The 21681-nt window shown below is 46.6% G+C and overlaps 1 protein-coding gene across 2 annotated transcripts in view; it reads right to left on the bottom strand.

Annotated features, from left to right (window-relative positions):
• Positions 1-21681, bottom strand: part of AGBL1 (AGBL carboxypeptidase 1) — a 717958-nt gene that overhangs the window by 643111 nt on the left and 53166 nt on the right. For both annotated transcript variants that reach the window (XM_082736037.1, XM_082736038.1), the window contains exons 2-5: positions 14413-14476; positions 12658-12804; positions 9862-9993; positions 6104-6197 (exon numbers count right to left, since the gene is read on the bottom strand). In XM_082736037.1, coding sequence (XP_082592163.1) covers positions 6104-6197; positions 9862-9993; positions 12658-12804; positions 14413-14476 — 437 coding nt within the window. The remainder of the gene's footprint in view (positions 1-6103; positions 6198-9861; positions 9994-12657; positions 12805-14412; positions 14477-21681) is intronic.

The raw sequence follows: 21681 nt of genomic DNA, 5'->3' as shown, positions 1-21681 counted from the left end.
CTATGATGGGCTCTAATCAGGGAGAGATCGCTGGCTTCCCAAGAAGCTGAACGGGATTTAAACCAACCAACCTAGTTGCCAAGACTTAATATGTGTAGGAAACTATTCATTCCACCGTCAGCTACAGGCTTGGAGTCAGGTGGCAAATGCACTAATCACTCTGTCAGTAAGTTGAGACCATGTTGCACACTCCCCAATATCAGCACTTGTGAGGCTGGGACGGAATTTTTTTTGTCCCTGTTCCAAGGTATTTGAGTCCAAGTGATCTGGAGCACACAGCTTCGGAACCCCTAATGTGAGCCCATGCCCCAGAGACCACAGAGTCTAATTATATTGAGTGGAGAGCAGCAAAAGTCACAAAGCCATTAATGGGGAGGTAGGAGGAAATGAACACCCAGGGAGAAATTCAGAAGCTATTTTGAGGAACAGGAAAATTTGCCTCTTTGTCTTGGTGACAAAGTAGCTGAGTCACCCAATCGCTCATAATCTCAGGGAACCCATTAGCTTTGGTTGAGTCCCCACTCATCTGTCAGATAAAGTGGAATGGTGCGATGGTTGGAGAAAGCCCAGAAGGCCTGGCTCTGGGAAAACACAGTGATTTGCAGGGGAGGAAAAATAGGAGCAGGACATTTTTTATAGCTCATAAATTGAAGATGAAATCACCATAAAGGACTTCCAATGAAGCAATGCCCAGTAATCCTGCACTCAGGCAAAGCTCAAATGCCAGAGATGCCTTGAGATCAGGCCTTTGATGGGAGAAGATCACCGAGAAGTATTCTGAGCCCAGGGAACTACAACAGGAGGGTAAGCAAAAGAATTCGCTTGTAGGGCTTGCTGAAGACGGACATATCCATCTCCTTCTGTCACCAAGGTGTCTGAGCACAGGGAGAACACACAGCCTCTAAACCCCTTAGCCCCACTGAAAGTCAGGCCCCCATGCACCCCTGAACCTAAAGAGTATAAATCAGAGCATGAGAACCCTGCTGATAATCTGAGAGGACATTGGCGGGAGTGGATATTGGTGATTCTGGAGTCTGTGTCTGTGTGAGTGAGACCAGCATGGTCCTAAACGACACACTTCCTGACCTCCTGTGTTCTTTGAAACACTCTATAGAGAAAATGGAGGTGAGGGATGAAGGAACTCGCTCAGCCAGAGGGCAGCCCTGAGTCCTCTTTTCCAAAGTGTGGCACAATGGTCAGAGACTACGATGGAGTTTAAGAACCAGCTTCTCTGCTGGAAGACTCAACCCACTTCTAATTGACGCTGATGTTCTTGCGGGAAGACAAGCCAGTAGAGTGTAGAGACCTGGGCGGTGTGCTGATGACAGCAGCCGGTAACTCAGCTTCAAAGCTTGGGTTAAGTATCACAGTGTGACAATCCAGCAGGATCAGAGGGGATGCGGCCATGCTCTGGAAATGGTCAGGTGGATAAGCAGTGAAAAAGGCCATTCTTATTACCCAAACCCTCAAGTCCATTCAGGAAATAAAGGAGCGAAGGAGGCACAGCTCCTAGCAGAAGGTGTCTGCTTCTGGGACAAATATAATCTTCTCTAAGGTCACAGTATGATTCGGTCACAGACAAGCAATCCTTCTTCAACTCAATAAATTTTCCCACTTAGTGAATTTGGACGGCGCAAAGACAGCTCTGGTGCAGATAAACAAACTTGTCCACAGCAGAACAAGTTAGCAAGAGCCAGCTCACCCTGGCCTGGTGTCATTTCTCCCTCCCTATTGCTATAAAAAGCTCCCCCATAAATTCTAAATCCCCAGCTGAATCAATCATCAAACCAAATCCTGGAAGCCTATCTCAAAAACTAAGCAAAGTTTTCATATGAATGCCGCCCCTTGGCGTCCCCCCAAACTCAGATCTTTCCCTTCCGCCAGGAGAGGTCAGTTCCCCAGACAGCTGTAAGGAAGACAGAGAAGACTCCCCAGTTTTCCCTTCCCTGTAGTGAGTGATGGTGTGTTGCCTTTCAAGCGGATGGAGTCCGCTTCTCACTCTCCTAGAATGAGTTATTTCCCAGAAGGCACCTCAGTCCCTCACATGACGGCCGGCACTCACAGAGACCTGCCGCACCATGTCCCAGGCATGTTTGGACATGATGGAACTATGCATGTGGAGCCAGCTTGAAGTCAAGGAAGAATGGGCTCACAAATCCAAAATGTCTACTATAATGTACACTCACCAAATGCTAGCTTTTACTCATAGTTAGAGAAGTTATTCAAAAAAACATTTTTTAACTGAATTAACAGTCTCCCATCATCCAGGCATTTAGACAGGTCCTGTGGAGAGCACCAAGGTCAATATAATTTGATTTCTACCTTTATGAAGTATAGAATTCAGAGACAAAAGAAGACACGCAGGCCAACAGAGGCCAGCGTTAAATCTGGTATGGGTCGTGAAAATGTGAACAAAACGCGAGAGCAGCACTGTGGGAGATGATGCCTCCTGCCTGGCGAGCTGGAGCAGGTGGGGTCTGCAGAATGGGGAGAAGGTCTACCACGCAATAAGGCAGCAATGCCACTCCAGGGCAGGGGTAGCACGGAGGGGAGAGCTGGGGCCAGACAGCATGGGCCGCACGTGGGGAGAGTAGGCTGGGAAGAGAGACCAGCAGATGAACCCAAGGATGGAATGGAGACTGGGACAGGGGCTGCAGGGCTTGGAAGTCAGGCAAGACCAGGTAGAGGGCTGGAGGAGCCAACGCTGCTCCTGCTGGGCTGACGGTCACGAGGGAACGTGTACAAGCCAAAACAAATGCACGGCAGGGCAAGCTGGCCGGCATGGTGGGTTATCTGGGAAGCGAAGAAAGCCAGGCCAGGAATAGCCAACTCCCCTGGGAGTGAGAACAGGCACAGGGCCACAGAGGGCTTGGAGCACTGCTCTGCACGTCCCTTCTCTCTAGAAGGTGTGTGGTTAGTGCTTCTGCCATAAATCTCCCCCTGAGTACTATATGGAGACAGGGCTTCGCTGGACGACAGCTGCACCACTAATTTTAGGTTTGCGCTGGAGAAGTCAGGCAGGGCAGGGAGGAATCAAAGTGATGGCCCTGGGCATCTGCTCCCACAAAGGTACCTGAGAACAACTCACCCATAGCTCGCTAGCATTTCCAAGATGACACTCAGTAGGGCTATTCACGTCCTCTGACATGGCACTTCATCTCCTTCCCAGAAGACCCCTTCAAACCGGGATTCTAGCATCCAAGTGGAGTTGAGAATTCACCGGGTACATCTTAGCTATTATTTTGGGAAATAGGAGTTCATGGGAGAAGGTGAGTAGTGGCAGAAACTTCCCATCTGCACGCTCTCCGCTGGCTCTGCTCTCTGATCTGAAGCAGCGAGCACAGTATCCAGCGGTATTTGTATCAATAATGGTTAACAGTATTAAGGCACCTCCAAACTCACGAGATTTTTATGCATTATTTCTTAATGACCACCACAAGGAGGCAGGACTTGACATCCACACTTCGATGAATGTGAAAGCTCGGTGAAGAAAGGTTACATGACTCGCCGCAGAATCTACTAGAAAGAGGGCTACAATGCTGGTCTTCGGATTTCAGTGCCTTTGTCCTTACCTGGCTGTGGGGGTGCTGGGAGTAAGATCGAAAAAAAGGCAGCTGTGGGAAAAAGTCCAAACGTGGAGGGAGCAGAAAATTATTTAGCCTTTGGGAGGAAATGGCCATTCTACCGAGGAGAAAGACTCCCCTATCATTAAGCAAACTGTTCCACAAGTAGGAGCCATTTAGACGGCAACAAAAATTTAAACAAATTCTAAGTGCTTATGATCGTCTTCCATGTGGTGGTTTAGAAATAAAACGCTGGAAACAACCCGTGTAAGATACTCCAGTGGTGCTTAAAGAGCTAAAGCTCGTGTATCAACCTGGGTTTAAATCCCAGCTCTTGCACTTAAATCCCAGCAAATCACTTAACTTCTTTCGGCTTCCATTTTTTTCCCCGTAATATTGGGGACAGTAATAGCCCCTGCCTCGCCGAGAAGACTCAGATGGGATAACGCCTCCTAAGAGCTCAGGACAAGGCAGGGCACAGCATAAAGGCCACGGCCATGAGAGTCACATGGTAGTGGTTGCAAGAAACACCTTCCCTGTGGAGACTTGGTTTTAATCGGGCCTTGGGCTCAGGAAGAGGAAATCCTTTTGTCTCCTTTTTATAGAACAGACCAGAAATGCAGAAATCAACCCGAAATCCCTGAAAGTTTCGTTCTGTCATGTCAAACACCCACCCCTCTGAATCCCTGGTTTTTCCCACGGCACCCTGATCAGATCTGCGCCTGAATTCAACTCACTTTGCAGCAAAAAGAGCAAGAGACACAGCAACCTGACATGAGTCTCTGAGAAGGGGACTTCTATGCCTTGTTGCTTACTCTGCCCCGGCTCAGCCTGAACAAGGAAGACAATAAAAGCTGTCAGTGCCCCAGAAGGGAGGAGTCTAGTGCCAAGGCTGGCTGGGAAAGTGTCCTAGAGAAGCCTTCCAAACAGCACAGCATGCGCGTGGCAAGAAGACATAACTGGGTGACACTCCTATGCAGATGGGCCCGGGGGACATCACACCGATTTTCACACAATGTCCGGGAGGCAATCACATACTCCTGAGCTGCCAAACAGATGAATGGAAACACTGCAAGATTAGAGGCAGTCTTGTCGATAGAGGAAAAAGATACAAGTTCACAGACTGGTGACCACGGGACATGTTGAGACTGCATATGTCCGCAGCAAAGGCCCACGCAGGACGAGAAACACTGCATGTACCCATGTCATACACACCCAAATAGAATTAAATGGAAGTTTAAGAAGAACGAATGGACTACTACAGAAATTCAGGAAAGCTCCTCTTTATTGGTCACTGAGCTGGTGACCCTGAAGTTCTCTATTACTAACTGAGGATCCCCTGGTGGAATTCAACTGACTTCCACTTGGCAGAACATTTGATCTCCAGAAGTTTCTAAAGTGAGGTACACAGAACAGCGACTCCCCCCAGATGGTGGTCTTCAAACAAGACCCATTCCCTGGCCAAACTGGGTTTAAGACAGGGTGAATCATGGACCCATCCTGAATATTCTGGATGTATTCGTGCTTCACAAATGTTGAGAATGGTCTCACTGTAAAGGAACCTGCGTAACTTAGTCTAACCCCACAGCTCTCGATGTATCTGATAAGGACGTTTTTTTACTGAAATAGAATGTATTTCACTCTAGGAAATGCTGGCATGGAGAGCCACAGGTGAGGATAGATGCTAATGGCATTCCAGGGGTGACCCAGGAGAAAAACCTTCAGGAGGAACAACAGCTTAAGATAGATGCTGAGATGCTGAAAAATCTCACGGCCGGGCATGGAAATGCTACTCTGCCAAATGACCCCATATATCTCAGAAATTGGCTGAATTCTTTCTAATATTCTTTCAAGGTCCTTGCTGAGTCACCCTCATAAATGATGGATCTTAATGGTTCCAAATATCTTCTCGTGTCTAACCATCTCTCCCTTTTTAGGTTTGTGATTCACTCCACTCCAGCAAGCAGCGCCAGAGAGAAGGGGCTAAGTTTCATTTTCCAGTCATAAAAGTACATCTCAAAACCAGCACGCAGCCATGATGGACTGTGCTAAGGCCTGGATCTCGTACCAAAATTGAACTGGCCAACTCTAGAGATGAGCTGAGGGGCATCACCTCTGCCTGTCATCTCTAGGCTGCCTCTTTTAAGGGCTACGCAAACTCTGTAGAGTTACGATGAGCAAATAAAGGATATCTTGAGGCTTCAGGCAAGAAATATGGGCTTTTGAGTCAGAAAGATCTAGGTTCAAATCCCAGCTTTGCCATTTCTTAGTATTGTGACCTTTGGGTGAGGCTCTCTCCCCATGGTTTCCTCATCTGAAAACAAGGATGACAACAGCCGTTCAGGGGCACCGTGCGGATTAGAGGAAATGATGCATGGGTGGAGAGGGATGCCCGTTGAAACACAATAGTTCCTGCACCGTATCTGCAAGAGGGCGGTTACCACTCAACTCAGCTGCAAGCCACTGCATGAGTACACGAGGCCTTCTCCAGCTCTGCATCTGCTACAAAGAGGGAAAAAGCACTATGCAAGTGCCCCTACCTGATTATTCGGGTGCGCTTCTGGCTATAAGGGGTGATGACCTTGAAAAGCAGTTCCATGGCTCCATTAATTCCCAGCATGGCTCCCGTGGTGACTGTGAAAGAACAAATCACAGTAGTTACTGAACCACCTAAACCAAGAATTCTTTATGGCATTACAGAGTAGGCCTGAGAGATAGGGGAGCACCATCTCTTGCCAAAGGCCATTCAAAAGCAAGGACACTTGATGGTCTTTGCATTCTTGGCCTGGAGGCAAAGATCACCTGTAAAGCACACATTGCCTTTTCACCCTTTTCATACTATTTTCTCAAAGTGGGCCCAAGCCATGAAATTATGTTTTTTCACTCCTGATGGCCCAGTGTACCTCTTCATTGTGTTCTTACTCAGAATAGCCAAAGCCAATGCCAAGCAGAAGATTTTCAGAAAGTAGACCTTCGGCTTTCTGTTCAAGTGCTTTCACCCATCATCAACTTGCCCCGTGATGCAAACACACGAGCACACGTACACTCGGGCGCACACACACGCGCACACACACACACACACACACACACACACACACACACACTGCCAGTATCTGACCAAACCATTCCTTAGACTCATTCTGCCATTGGGAGACTTCACCATAAAGAAAAGTCATGGGTGGGTGGATTAAGGTTCAATCCAACTTGGACTGGCTCCTTTACCTTTGAGGGGCAAGCTAGTGAAGAAGGCAACCCCCTTTCTTTTGCACCCTGGTTCCAAGTTCCCCAACAGCTTTTGTAGTTGGATCTCCCATGACTGAGTCTCAGACTTGACTGTGCCCCCATCTACTAGCACATCAAGGGAAGAATCAATTCTTCCTCCTCAAAGGTCACTAGCCTGGGAAATTTTTGTCTTTTCGCCCAACTGAATGGTTATTTTTTTTTTTAAAGCCATAGATCTGAGTGAGAGAAAATAACTGACAATGGTATCTGGTCGACCCAGGCTGACCAGGGGCTTCAGATACGAGTTTTGCACCCAAAACCTCTGGATGTCACGCTCATCTCTCCAGTGACACCATGGCCTCTCAGCAGCATCCCCAATTCCTCGCAGCACTCAGCTCACTTTAGGAGGAGCTCTGGTTGTGTCAAAAAAATAAGGAGAGCCTCCCAGAGACAAAACGGAATCAGTCTGGCAAGGGGAAGAAGTTCCCATGAAAGAAGGAAAGAAGGGATTTTGCATGGTGTGACTCTCTTGTCTCTTTCCTCCACCGCAATGGGGGTGCTGAAACCAAGGCTCAGGAATGCCTTGTGTGTTGGGCCAGTCTTATTCCAGGAAATACGAGTGGGAGCAAGGGGATCATGGAAAAACAAAGAGAAACACAAGGGAGGCTTATCCTGGCTTGCTCCAAGCCTCAGGAAAGAAGGAGAGATGGAAATCTGGGGGCTCTAATATAGTTCATCCCAGTACAGTCCACCAGAGAGAGACTGAGGCTGATGTCTTCGTGATTACAGAGACTGTGTGTTCCTGGAACACCCTCTCTGCATATGTCCCTCCTGAGGCTGGTACAGGCAGTAACTGCCTGGATCCAAATTCAGAGATTTGGCATCCTGGTCCTGCCCATCAATCTTCCATTCTCATGGCTACCAACTCAGTCATTTATTTCTAAACTGGGAAAACATGCTGGAGCCATCTCTTGGCAAATCATTCAGCGAAATTCTAGTATTAAGTAGCGTTAGGGATGAAATAGTTTTAGGAGCACGGGTTGTAATACGGAAGACTTTAGACTTGGAATTGAAAGATGGGGACAATAAGAACCCCCCCCCCCACTGCCGAGTTCTTCCTTGCTGGCTGGCTGCCCAAGGTCAGCTGCCTCCAGCAGCTCCATCAACATCCCCACTGACCAGCAGAGCTGCTGAAGGCTTCACTTCCTGTGGCAGCCCCATTATGGTTCCAGCCAACTCTTTCCGCAGATAGGAGATGTTTAGAAAGCTTTCTGGAACATTCAACAGTGGATAACAATTCACCAAAGAGACAGCGATCAGTCCACAGATTTCGTGAACTCTGCTTGCATCTCATGTCATTGTATAAAGACTCACGGTATGAATTTTAAAATAACCTTTATAGAAAAATTCACTAGTACAATAAATGTGGTCTTAGAATACGAGACGGATGGCCATCTCCTCATACCTGCAGTTAACTCTCAACATTTTTAGAGCCCCTTGCTAAAAGGAATTCTTCAAAACATCTACAAGCAACAGACTTAATAAGAAAGCTAAGTTATTCAACCTAATTATTCTTTAGGAAACTAAAATGAGATACTTTGAATTTTCCACTGTTGCAAACTCCCAGTGGGGGTGAGCCACCCTCGGGCTGCTTATTAATGACAGTTGTCCTCTACACAAAGCCACAGCTCTGCACTTGGGCTTTCCTTAATTAAAGATGGGTTTGTACAATCTTTTCAGCCTCTCCCATTCCGATTTTCTGGTCAACATATATGAGGGTGGGAGGAGGTTCCTTCCATGAACATGGAGTGAAGGACCCATCTTGTTTTTTCCTGAAAGTACTCTATCGTTATGGGTCCTCCGTGGATATTAATGGAATTAACCAATAAAATAGGGCCCCCACTTACTTAGTAGATAGCTAACTAATCTTAGTAGTTCTGAGGATAGTTGGGGGAAAAGTCACTTCCTCATTCCCCTTAGGTGTGCTTTTCCTATCATTTCAAAGGACTACGGTAAAAGAGTAGAACAGGGAAGGGAAACTAACTGAGCAGCTACAATGTGACAGACATACCCGTGGAAGTCACCTCACTTATCCCATCTTCCAGGTCAGGGAGCTCTTACAACCATTATAATTTTACAACAGAAGAAATGGAGGTAAACAGGTTAAATGCCCATGCCATAGGACTCCCAAGGAATGAAATCAATGTCAAACCGAGGTCTTCCTGGTTCTAAGACACGTTTTTCCCACTAGAGAGCATGACATCACTTCTACTGTGCAGGAAAGGGGCTCAGAAACGAGAAATAAAGTCTGTGCTCATTCTATATGGGAAGGGAGGTACAGAATCTACTCTGTTCATAGCAAGTGTCCCCACATGGAGAGTCAACGTGACATCTGAAACTCAGCCCCCAAACGTGTCCACATAAACTTAAGCAATTTCTTCTCTCTTCCAAGCTTCATTTCCCTCTTCTTGGCTAAAAATGCTAAGTCTAGACACAGGATTATTATGATAATTTGAAATAATCCCAGGCAGGAGATAGCAGGTAAGTATGAACACATGTGCCATGATGCATCTAGTTACCCGGAGGACTACGTTGAGAAGCACAGAGATAAAATGAGGTAAAGATGTTTCGGTAAAGAATGCTGTGATCAACAGGCAACTTCGGAGACACAGTACGGAGATCTGTGATGTGAAGGTCATTCTTAACATCGCCCTATGCCTTGAATATGACAAGGCTTGAATAAAGCCCTACACTCTCTCCTGTTGTCTTTTTCACCATGTGGTACTAATGGAGAAGCCTAGACTACATGATGTGTGGTTCCCAAGGGCAAACAATACTGGCATCCAACCTCAGTAATGAGCTCAAGAGTTCTACCTGGATGAGGAAGAGACAAAGAAAGAACTTTTTACCTCTACAACCTCCAGAACATGATGCTCCTCGTGACCTATTTATCGTGCTGGGACAACATATATCCTACACCCAGACCCTCCTTCCAACCCCAGCCCCTAAATGGTTGCTAGGTGTCCTGGCCCAGGTCTGGAAGCCACCCCAGAAAGCCATAATTTGAGTCACTTACCACTAGAGGCGAACACACGCAGAGCCCAGAGACAGTGAAGGAGGTTCTGGCTGTGGGACAGGTTTTTCCTGGCCAGAATCAATGTCACATCGAGTGCTTCCAATTCCAGGGCCTTCTGTCCAAACTTTTTATCTAGGAACATAAATCAATCATCTTAGTTATGTTCCACACTAATTCGGAGGGCTGTACAATGCATGGAGCACAGGAAGGCGAGGATGGAAAAGGCAAGAGAATGATCGTAACCAATGTTACTTTTTCCCATCTAGCGGAAAATGCTACTAAGTATGTCCCCACTGGAACCAGGGGGGGCCCAGAAGAGCCAAGGCAGGGTATAAATAAAGTCCACTCATTCTTCAAGTAATATTTACACGAGGCCTTGTGGGTTGTATGACTCACACACCCCGTATGTTCGCATGCTTCTGGCTGACCTCAAATGTGAACTACAGTTTAGGAGGGTATAAATTTCTTCCTTTAAGATAGTTCTGGAATATAGGACACTTAAAATACAGAACATCCAAATGCAATGTGTGGAACTTGATTGGCTTCTTCTTTGAACACATCTGTAATTGCCCCACTGGGATACATTTGGAGAAACTGAAATGAGTATAAATTATACATGTATTGTCAATTTTGTTAGATTTGTAATCGTGGTATCAGGATTATGTAGGAAAATGTCTTTTCAAAGAAAGGCACTCAACTTTTAAAGAGCAAAATTCTATCTGTAATTTTCCTGAATTGCTCTCAGACTCACTGAAGGTAGAAATGAGTAAAACAGACAATATCCTAAACCCAGTTTGCCAATATCTACCTCTAGACCAAAGGACACCAGCAAAGAGACGGCAACCAAACTAATACGACCGGAGCCCTTCACCAGCACAGAGGCGTCTCTCAGGCTCTGTTAGGTCAGCCCCCAGCAGCCTGCATGGCAGTGGGGAGGGCTACAATCTGGCGATGGCAGAGGCTGCAGTGACACAATGATGCCAGTAGGACTATCCAGGTGCAGAGCTTGGGAATCAGGGCCCTGATGGCCTTGGTCCATCCTGCATCTCTCTCTCTTCTATGAAACCTACATGACTCTAGTTTGTCAGGCCCCCACACTAAGCAGGTGACATCCAACCTCACTTAATCCTTACAGCAAACCCTAAAATTAAGGACTCATACCTCTATTTTGCAGATGAGGGACCAATGGCTCAGAAAGGGTAAGTAACTTACCCAAGCAGCACAGCTAATTAGTGCTGGGGTGAGGCCTGAAACCCAGATTTGACTTCTCGGTTAACACTACTTACAACCAGGGTAGAGATGGTGTCTCTCCAATCTTTCTCTACAGTTCACGTGGCCACCCTTTGCTCTGCTGACTTCTCCTCCTCCTTCTAGTGTCGGCTCACCTGTTACCTCTCTCTGAACACACCATCTTAGAGGAACATCTTCCCTTTTTTTCCTTCCCTCACAGCTACTAGCTAATTATCATACTCTGCCTAGTGAATTATTCACTTTCGGCCCTTCCCCACTTGAATGTAAGTTCCGTAAGAGTGGGCCCCTTATCTGTCTTGGTCACCAGTGTTCCCAACGCCTGGCACAGTGCCCAGACATTCCAGGCTAAATATTCAATGAACGGACTGGATTGGTTTTGTTGAGAACATGCTCACGCAGGTGCTGGCCGAGGCCTGGGTCTCCGTCATGACCTGAGGAGTGTGGAATGGACTCAAAGCAGAGATCCAGACAGTGCAAGGTCAGGGCGCCCCTGAGCCCCTGCTCCCTTGTGGCCGCTGCTGCCTGCACTGGACAACACAGGTCTACCTTCTGCAGCGCCGGAGCTCTCCCACTGTGACTTACATGAGGCCTCACACAACTGGAGCTTGACTGTTAATGACTAGGTCGCAAGGGCTGCGTGCCTCCTGAGTGTGCACTAAGAGGTTCTACGGTTTTAGGGAGGAGCTTCAGGGTCTTTTTCTGAGCAAAAAGAAATGGGTATGGAGCCTAAGGAGAAAGAGTTCGAGGCCCCCATCCTCTACTAGGGAAGCTCTGGTTCCGTGTGGCTTCTAGTAATAGGCTGAAAATTCACCCCCCAAAATTTGTGTCCACCTGGAACCTCAGAATGCTATCTTCTTTGGAAATGGGGTCTTTGCAGATTTAATTATTTAAAGTGAGGTCACAGATTTACGTGGGCCCTGAATCCAGTGACCAATGTCCCTGTAAGAAGAGGAGGACACACAGAAGGACACAGAGTAGGACACCACGTGAAGACGCAGGTAGAAACTGAAGTGACGTGTACAAGCCAAGAAACTCCAAGGATGACTGGAAACACAGAAGTTAGCAGAGGGGCATGGAGCGGGTTCTCCCTTGGAGCCTCCAGAAGGAACCAACCTTGCCAACACCCTCGTTTCAGGCTTTCCGTCCTCCAGAACTGTGAGAGAACGTGTTTCTGCTGTTTGGAGCCGCCCAGTTTCTGAGAATTTGTTGCAGGAGCCCCAGAACACTCACACACTCATATAAAGAACTTCTGTGTAAGAGTCTGCTCATAGAAATTTTCTGTTTATTCTTAAAGTGATTGAAAAACTGCCTGGGAGCCCTTCCCCTCTGTCCCCATCCGCTCCATGCCTCACATAGTCCCTGTCCGCTCGGGGCCCCACCCTGACACTGGACAACAAAATGATGTCTCCTGTGGGGCTGGTCCTGGCTCCGAAGTGTCCAGGACTTCCCTGCACTTCCCCACTAGAGTTTCCTAAATTGCTGTCATGAAAACAACCCCGTAAGTGCCTTTTCAACCACATTTTTAGATGCAGGGGGGGTGGATACCTCGTAGGCCCACTTTGGCCAGCAGTCGGAAGAGGGGCAGCAGGACATCGTAGTCTGGAGAAGCTGACCTGGCTGTGTCCACCAGGGTCTGCAGAAGTGCCTCGCTGCCCCCTTTACTGATCATGTAGCGAATCCTTCGGTCAGTGCCTGAGGGAGAAAGCAGAGGTCAGCTAGGCCCCCAAATAATCACCCTCATTTTCTTGGCGCAGAAAGCAGACCCCTCAGACAGAGACAGAGCAAAGATCGGTTTGCCCCAGAAACAATTCGCACCAGAAACCAAAACACAGTGGTTTCTGAAGGAACTCATGTAAAGCTGTACTTTTAGGGAAGGGACTGGCATGGGGGTGAGACACGGAGAAATAATAGAATATCTAAGCACCTAGGTGTGTCCTCCTGCATAAACTACTTTCCTGAGAACCAACGGAGTCTCAGTATATGCATGTGTTCTTGTGTGTGTGGCTTCCGTGGAATCATATCTTTAATAGAAAAGGGAATATCAGTATCCCTCTGGTGTATGCTTGACTCCTCTGTAATGAGGATCCAGGTGACAGTTTGCCTGAAATAATTTAATTGGTGATGTTACAGCTTTATGGTGCTGGTTTCCAGCAACTGACAAGAGGAATATAGGGAAACAGCTGGAGTGCTTCTTTAAGAAACAGACAGCCAGTCATCCACGTCGGGAGTTTTGAAAAGGGCCTGGAGCTAGGATCAGGTATATTGGTCTTTCTACCTAAGACTAGTCGTCAACAGGGATCTCCCCCACCTTGCCCCAGGACAAGCTCAAAAGCAGGGATTACGTTTTAACTTGGAAGGGGACCCCCGTGGTTGTCCACACACCATGCATGGTTGACACATGTCTACGAAAGAAGCGGGATCAGCTCCTATAGCAGAAGGGCAACTGCAAGGTTTCAGTGCACGGGTTCCAGGCACCTGGGCAAAGTGAAGGAGTCCCCATCCCACAAGATAAGAGACTTCCATCTCCACAGGGTACCACACTCAGAAGGCTGTAGGGAAGTCACCCTGCCATCGGAGGGCAGCACAGCCTATGGGAAAACCTCACTGGGAAGGGCCCCTCCCTCCTGGAACTGAAGCCCGATGCACCTGGACTGGGGAGGGACGTTCCCTTTGGTCCCACCCGTGGGTGTGCAGATTTTTTCCTAATGCAATGTGGCAGGCATCCGTAGCAATGAAACCCGAGTGAGGGCTGAAATGTCTGAGAGGGTCTTTTTTCCAGAATCCTCACACTGAAGTGAGCTAGCAGAGGCATGCCCCAGTTAACCAGCTGATTCTAGTGTGGTCAACTCTGTCATCGTTTCTCTGAAAACTTAATAGCTCACCACACCGCGAAGTCGAGCTCCTGCCTCATATTCCCATCTGCACTTGACATAGGTTAGGAAGCTGCCAATACCTGACTCTCTAAGTGGGCGGAGGGAGTGGAGTAGAGGAAGGGGTGGGGTAGAGTCATGAGGGCTGGTGCCCTCCAAGGACAGCCACAGGCCTCTGGAGGACCTTGGGTTAACCACAGATGAGACACCATAGAATAACCACCCGGAGCAGAATTTCCTCCTACGTTTGGGTCACCATGGGGTGGGGGACAAGATTAAAGAGCCTGACTAAGCCCAAGGTACAACCAGCCCACTCTGGGGGCAGTTGATTGTCTCTGACAGAAAACGTGACCTGGAGCACCGCCACCCGCAAACCACACAGAATCCAGGAGACACCACAGCCACAGGCCCCCTACCTCCTCCCACTCACCAACAGAAAGCAGATCTCCGAGGACCTGGAGGATGGTCAGGATGGACTCCTTGTCAGAGGACCTCTGCAATGAAAACACAGGCACCATCATCATGAAGGAACATACAAGGAGAGACACAGTGTGGTCACGGACGACCATGGACCCGGCAGGGCTGTGCTCCCTTCTGTTGAGAGACACTTGGCGGCAGTGAGAAACAGCTGAAGGGATATTCCTTCAATGGTGGCCAAGAGGGGACTCACAGAGACAAGAGTCCCAGGGGCTCTGCCTCCGTATTTAGCCTGCAGGACCCCTTTTTGGGGGGCCCATTTTGTAGTAACATCAGCACGATGGGCAAGAAAATAAGCAACACATGTCGCTCCTATATGGCATTTAAGAAACAAAACCAAGGAAGAAAGGGGGAAAGGAAACCAACCAAAAAACAGACTTTCAACTATAAAGAACAAACTGATGACTGGAGGGGAGGTGGGTAGGGGCATAGGGGAAACAGGTGAAGGGGATGAAGACACACTTATCCTGATGAGCCCCGAGTGACGTAGAGAATTGCTGAATCCCTACAGGGTACACCTGAAACTAACAGAACACTGTATGTTAGCTATACTAGAATTAAAATTTGCAAAAAGAAAAAAGAAAAGAATGTGTTTCTTAAACAACAACAACAACAACAAAAAATAATGGGGGAAAAAAAAAGAAGCATCAATACTTTAGGCAGAGATAGCAAATGAGAAGGGGTTTTGCCCGCCAAGCTGGCGAAGCAGGCTTAGATTGCTTTGAAATTCAGGGCAGAGAGCAGGAACAGAGATCCACGAAAATGTTCCGAGGGAAAGGCATCTCTGAATGGTAAGGATGAATACTCATTTTCTCAAGAGAAACCTAAGGTAGTACCAAATCTCACCACTTCCACGCCCTGGTAACCATCATTCTACTCTGTTTTTTTCTACATTGCACACTTAAGTGATATCCTATAGCATTCGTCTTCCCCTGGGTGACTTATCTCACACAGCATGGTGTCCTCAAGGTCCATCCATGTTGTTGCAAATGGGAGGACTTTCTTTCTCATGGCTGAATAATATTCTGAAGTGTGTGTGCATAGGTGTGTGCGTGTATTGGACTTTATGGCTCCTTTATGGTTCAGTGTGGTAGCATTCTGCGAAACACTTTCCCTAGAACAAACTGTGTTCCAGGTGCTAGGATCACAGATGTACACAAAACTTTGTCCCTTCTCTAAAGATTGGTATCACTATCCATTCTTCCATTGATGGACACTTCGGTTGCTTCCATGTCTTGGCTATCATTAAACCTGCTGCAGTGAACATGGGGGTGCACAGGCATCTCACCAAGAGTCTGATTTCAATTCTTTTTTATAAATACCTAGGCATCCTATCTTTTATACTACTCAAGAACATTAACTTGAAATGGCTCAAAGATTCAAATGTAGGACCTGAATCCACAAAACTCCTAGGGGAAACACACACACACACACACACACACACACGGGGGAAAAAAGCCCTGATATGGGTTTTGGCGATGATTTCTGGGGTAAGAAACTAGAACAAAACCTAAAATAAACAATTGGGACCATATTACACTAAAGAAAGAGCTTCCGCACAGCAAAAAAAACAATCAATAAATTGAAAAGGCAACATGGGAGAAAATACTCTCAAAGCAAATATCTGATAAGGGACTGATATCCAAAATATATATTAAAAAATTAATACAACTCAATAGCAGAAAAACAAATAATCCAATATTAAAATGGGCAAAAGACCCGAACAGACATTTTTCCAAAGACGTACAGATGGCTGATACGTACATGAAAAAATGCTCAAGATCACTCATCATCAGGAAAATACAAATCAAAACACAGTGAGAAACCACCTCAGACCTACAACAATGGTTTTTATCAAAAGACCAGAGATAACAAATGTTGGCAAGAATGTGGAGAAAAAGGAGCCCTATATGCTATATTTTTTAGGTAGGTTATTTAAGGCAAAGCTTTAATCTTCACATTAGTAAGTCTCAGGTTCCCCCCATCTACTTCAAAGACCTTAATAACTCCCCCTTACATGTAGGATAAAGACAGAGCTCCTTAATAGGGTTCCCAAAGCTCCTCATGGCCCTGTCCCACTTACCTCTCCAGCTTTGTTATTCATTACTACACCCCTGCATATGCTTTGACAATGTGGAACTACTCGTTTTCTGCTCAGCCACATAGGTCTTGCCCCTGTACCTATGATCACACTGTTCCTCTTCCTGAAGCCTGGTCAATGCCAGTTTTCCCCCATGTATACCAATGTCTCCTATAGGATTCCAACCCCCACCCTGCAGGCTGGGTCTGGGTCTCTCTGCTCCCCACATCACTCTGGGCTACTTCTGACAGCGCACTCACCACATGGTACTTAGGCACGCTTCCCACTCTACTCCCACTCCATATTAAAATATAATCTCTAGAAAAGGGACCAAAGTTTGTGCCTATCTGTATTCCCAGCACCTGCAACTGAGGCTGTTGCAGGGAAAGTGTGCAATGTTTTTCAGATGGCAAACAAACTGAACCGTAAAGGAGCCATCAAGTCCAATACCACACCCCAAGGCAGAGCGGTGATTACACTTTCTCCAATCCTGGGCTTATTACTTCCAGGAACTCACACTTCAACGGCACAGCCAAGACCAGGACTGGGACGTGGCAAATGAAGCCCCAGCTTGGGTGCAGATTTTTAACTTAAAAATGCAGTCATCAGGATAAATGATATTTTAATGCTCTATTTTTTACAAATGAAAATCAATGCAAAAAAAAAAATTCATAATGATTAAAGAGCAGCCTGGGTGACTTGGTTGTGTGCCTGCCTTCAATCAGGTCATGATCCCAGCGTCCTGGGATCAAGCCCCGGTTTGGGCTCCCTGCTCAGCAGAGAATGTGCTTCTCCCTCTGCCTCTCCCCACACTGCTCGAGCGCTCTCTCTCAAATAAATAAAATCGTATTTTAAAAAAATCTGTAATGAGCTTAAAATAGCAATATTTAACTCTTTAACTCCTTTTTAGGTGTGATGAGACATCTGAGACTTGGTAGCTACACGTCCCCAGGAAAAGACTTGGGTTTGCTCTGCCATCTCCACTGAGCGCTGTGGCTTAAGGAGGACAGTCTCAGCAGGCACTGGGCTGACATCTCCCATCACGTGAGTGCCACCCTCCAGCACATGTCATCTATACATGCGCACAATGTCAGTGCTCCCTGCCCCTCCAGAGTCTACCCAGGCCCGGGAACACAAACCAAGAAGCAACAGAGCCATCATTCTGGGGAGTTTGCTGGTCTTTGATTCTGGTACAAATTCCAATGTGTGTTTGCTTGGGAACAGGTGTCCCTACACCAAAAAACCATGCTTCAGATGCCAGTGTGTGTCCTAGGATTAAACTCAATTCAGACACTATGTACCCGGAGACAGCATAGATTCCACAGGCTAAGGGTTCAGTCCCACAACCCTGCTGGCTGCTTTAGACTCCAGCCTCAACGTCCAGGTTGTCACTGTACAGCTGGCCCTTGAACAACACGAGTTTGAGTGCACAGGCCCACTCGCATGGGGATTATTTTTTCCCATAAATACAGTAATGTGCTAAAAATGTATTTTCCCTTATTAAAGGAACTTTCTCTACCTGACTTTAAGAATACAGCACATCATACAGGTAACACACAGGATATGTGTTAATCGACTGTTCACATCATCAGTACCGCTTCTAGTCACCCTAGTCTATTTCTTAGTTAAAGTTTTGGGGGAGACAAAAGTTATACGAGGATTTTTGACTGCGTGGGGAGTCAGTGCCCACGTTGTTCAGGGTCAACTGTACTTCTGAGCCACCGGCTACAAATTCAAGATTCCCTCCTCAGGCGCCGCTTACTCGCTAGAGCAGCTCACAGAACTCAGAGAAACATTTTACTTACTAAGTTACCAGTTTGTTATAAAAAGGTTGTAACTCAGGAACAGCTGGGAGCTCCCGCATTCTCCCGAAGCATCTCCGCCTGGTCACATGTAGCCTTAAAAATAAAACTGCCAGTTATTTTACCAGCAAAATCGGGTTTGCTTGGGAGTAACCCACGTGCACGTTCCTGCAAAAGTACAACCAGGTCCTGGGAAGGAAGCCGCGCGGGGCTCTTTTATAGAGGGAAGGTGGGCGGGGCCGCTACAAGCGAAAAAGCCATTGGAGTAAAGTGGGAGTTCAAATTATAGGGGCTTTTGATTGGCTGAGTTGTGGCGGTCCCTCATTGGCTGGGCTGTTGCCAGGGCAAGAAGGAAAATTTTCTTCCTCCTGCTGGGATAGTAAAGTAAAATGTATCTACCTAGGAGGCAAGTTTCTTCCTGTTGGGTCTGCAGTTGACAACCCGTAGGGCAAGGGAGCTCCCCGGCTCGCCCCTCCACTGCATTCTAAACGGGCTTACTTTTGTTAATTTTTACTCCACCGAGCTAGGAGTTTTCTGAACACTGTCGTTTTGGGGGTTTTACATGTATTAATTTTTTTTTTTTTTTAAGAGGGTAGGTACCTGGCTGGCTCAATCAGTAGAGCATGAGATTCTTGATCTCAGGGTTGTGAGTTGAAGCCCCACATTGTGTATAGAGATTACTTAAAAATAAAATCTTTAAAATGTGTATATATATTTCTCTTTCTTGTTATAAATCACACGATCACAGCAGGACTGCGGCCCTTTGAAAGTGGACCCAAAGGTGGCTCAGGGTAAAAAACTAAGTCCCTGAATGGTTCCTGATAGTCCCTAGTGGTTTTGGATCCACCTCCAGCACCCCCAAAATTGCTCTCCTTTCTAAGAAGAGGCAAGGGGATAAAAAGTAAAAGCCAGGCTCTACCATATTATGTAACTTGTAAAATGCTGGATTCATGTGTTAGAATCAGGAGCCAAGAAACGGAACATAAGAGAGGAAACGGGGAGATGAGAAAAAGAGGAAAAGAGAAAAACTAATACAGTAGAAACTTATTGAAGAGGAATAAAAGATCCAGATTTAATTTCCTTTCATTCAATTATTCATGCACTCATCCCACAAATGTTCACTGAAAACCATCTACGTTCCAGGCACCAGGCTAAAGATGCAAATTGATCAAAATGCAATCTGCCTTCATGGGGTTCCAGGCCTGGCGCACGATCAGGACCTAGGATGGTAAAGACCACGACAAAGAGAAGAGGCTACAGGATCCAGGGAAGGAGCTCTAACCTAGCCAGGTCCATGAGAGACTACTAAGAGAAGCCAGGCGGAAAGGGGGTGGGAGGGGAGGGTTCCAACTATGTTGTAGCCCTGTGAGCTCAGAGGGAAGCGTGACAGAGTGTGGTGACATCCGGGGATGAAACTGCTTCCATATGACCAGATTGAAGGAGGCAGATGGTGAAGGGAATTGTGAATTCCTGTGGGCAAGAACTAGGTCTTATTCATCTCTGATTCCCCATCTCCAAAGGTGTGATAGATCATCCATATATTGTGTTGAATTAATATCTCAAGCCTAAGAATTGCCTGCCTTATTGCAATGCCCACTAAAACTCTCTGAAAACAAGCATTGTTCTATATGCTTCTATTGTATCTGCCAGCAGGGATATAGAGCTGGGCATGCAGAATATCCTAAATCACCACCCCTAAATTGGTTTGACCTGTGGCCAACACACTTGGCTGCAGATGCCTGAGACATCCCTCTGTAATTGCTTCCAAGAAAACCCCATTTGTAGCAGTGTGCTGATGGAGCACGCTTGTCATACTCTCCCCTGCCCCAGGAAGGGGCCCCGGAGCCTCTCCTCTGAGGCTTTCTCCGTTTCATGTGATTGATTAAGAGGTGAGTCTAACCTCAGATCTGGATAAGGAAACCTCAATAAACATCTGCTGAGATTCCAAAAAGATCCCCCGCCCCCAGGATTTAAAAAGGTAGAGAGAGAGAGAGAGACCCTTTTCTTTTTTAAGATTTTATTCATTTATTTGAGAGAGAGAGAGGTCATAGGGAAAAGCAGACACCCTGCTGAGATGTGGGACTCGATCCTAGGACTCTAGGATCATGACCCAAGCCAAAGGCAGTTGCTTAACCCACTGAGCCACCCCGGCACCCCCCAAAAAGAGAGAGAACTTTAAAAACAAACGAGGCAGGGGGCGCCTGGGTGCTTCGGTGAGTTAAGCCTCTTCCTTCAGCACAGGTCATGATCCCAGGGTCCTGGGATCCAGCCCCGCATTAGGTTCTCTGCTTGGCAGAGAGCCTGCTTCTCTCTCTTTCTCTCTGCCTACTTGTGATCTCTGTCTGTCAAATAAATAAATAAAACCTTTAAGAGAAAAAAAAGGCAAAAAAAAAATTCTCTTTCCTGTTTTTGGGTGCTGTCATATAAAGACATGATCCTGGGTCATTGTTGACATTGTGAAGCCACTTGAATCAACTTTATGGAACCCCCTATCTGGGCACTTTCAGATATGTGAAATAATAAATACCTGCCCTTGTAAAAGCCACTGTTAGTTAAGTAGTTCGTTACCGACTTATGATGTGATGGAGCAAAGAAGAAAATTTCACACCTCCACATGCCCTCTTAGCAAACATTATGGTCTTAATAAACAGGAAAGAAATTAATTTCACAAACCCCTGGAAGGCCAGCCACCCCCATGGAAACGAAGAGACAGTATCATCCTATAGATGTTGCGTTCCTAATGTTCTCACTCAGCCCTGAGCCAGAAGGAATCAGCACAATACTGTTTTTCTTTAAATAAAAATTATGGCTATCAGTGGAGAAAAAAATGTGATACCAAATCCCAAATGGCATTAATTTATGCACTGCTATATTTACCAATAAATATTTTACACTGTTTAGAAGAATAACACAAAGCCATTATCTCACCCACTGTAATAATAAATGAGCAATTAAAGAAGGCAGGATGTGATGTGCCTCAATTTTCCTTTAATGATCCTTTTAAATGAATCATTGAGTAATCCCCTGTTGTTTAAGACTTTCCTATGAAAACTGGTTCTGCCAAGCTTTCATGGAGAGGCAGGCAGTTGGAAGAACAAACAGTGTCTCTCACAGTCTGTGGGGTTTTGAACTGCAATTTTCTCAAATACTGTTTCGCATTTGTTGCTCCCTTGCTTTGAAATCATCTGCGGCTCCCATTGCTTTCCTCCTGCTGACTCCTCATGATAATATGTAATTAAGACCCTTCACATCACACAGCTTTTGAGGCTCACCTGTGGCGACTCCGTCCCTCCCAGCACTGAGCCTGCTGACCACACAAGACCACGGGCCATGCCCCAAA

This window comes from Mustela nivalis (assembly GCF_964662115.1).
Source record: "Mustela nivalis genome assembly, chromosome: 6".
Taxonomy (NCBI): domain Eukaryota; kingdom Metazoa; phylum Chordata; class Mammalia; order Carnivora; family Mustelidae; genus Mustela; species Mustela nivalis.
The sequence above is the reverse complement of the archived record's forward strand: the minus strand, read 5'-3'. Positions and strand labels throughout refer to the sequence as shown.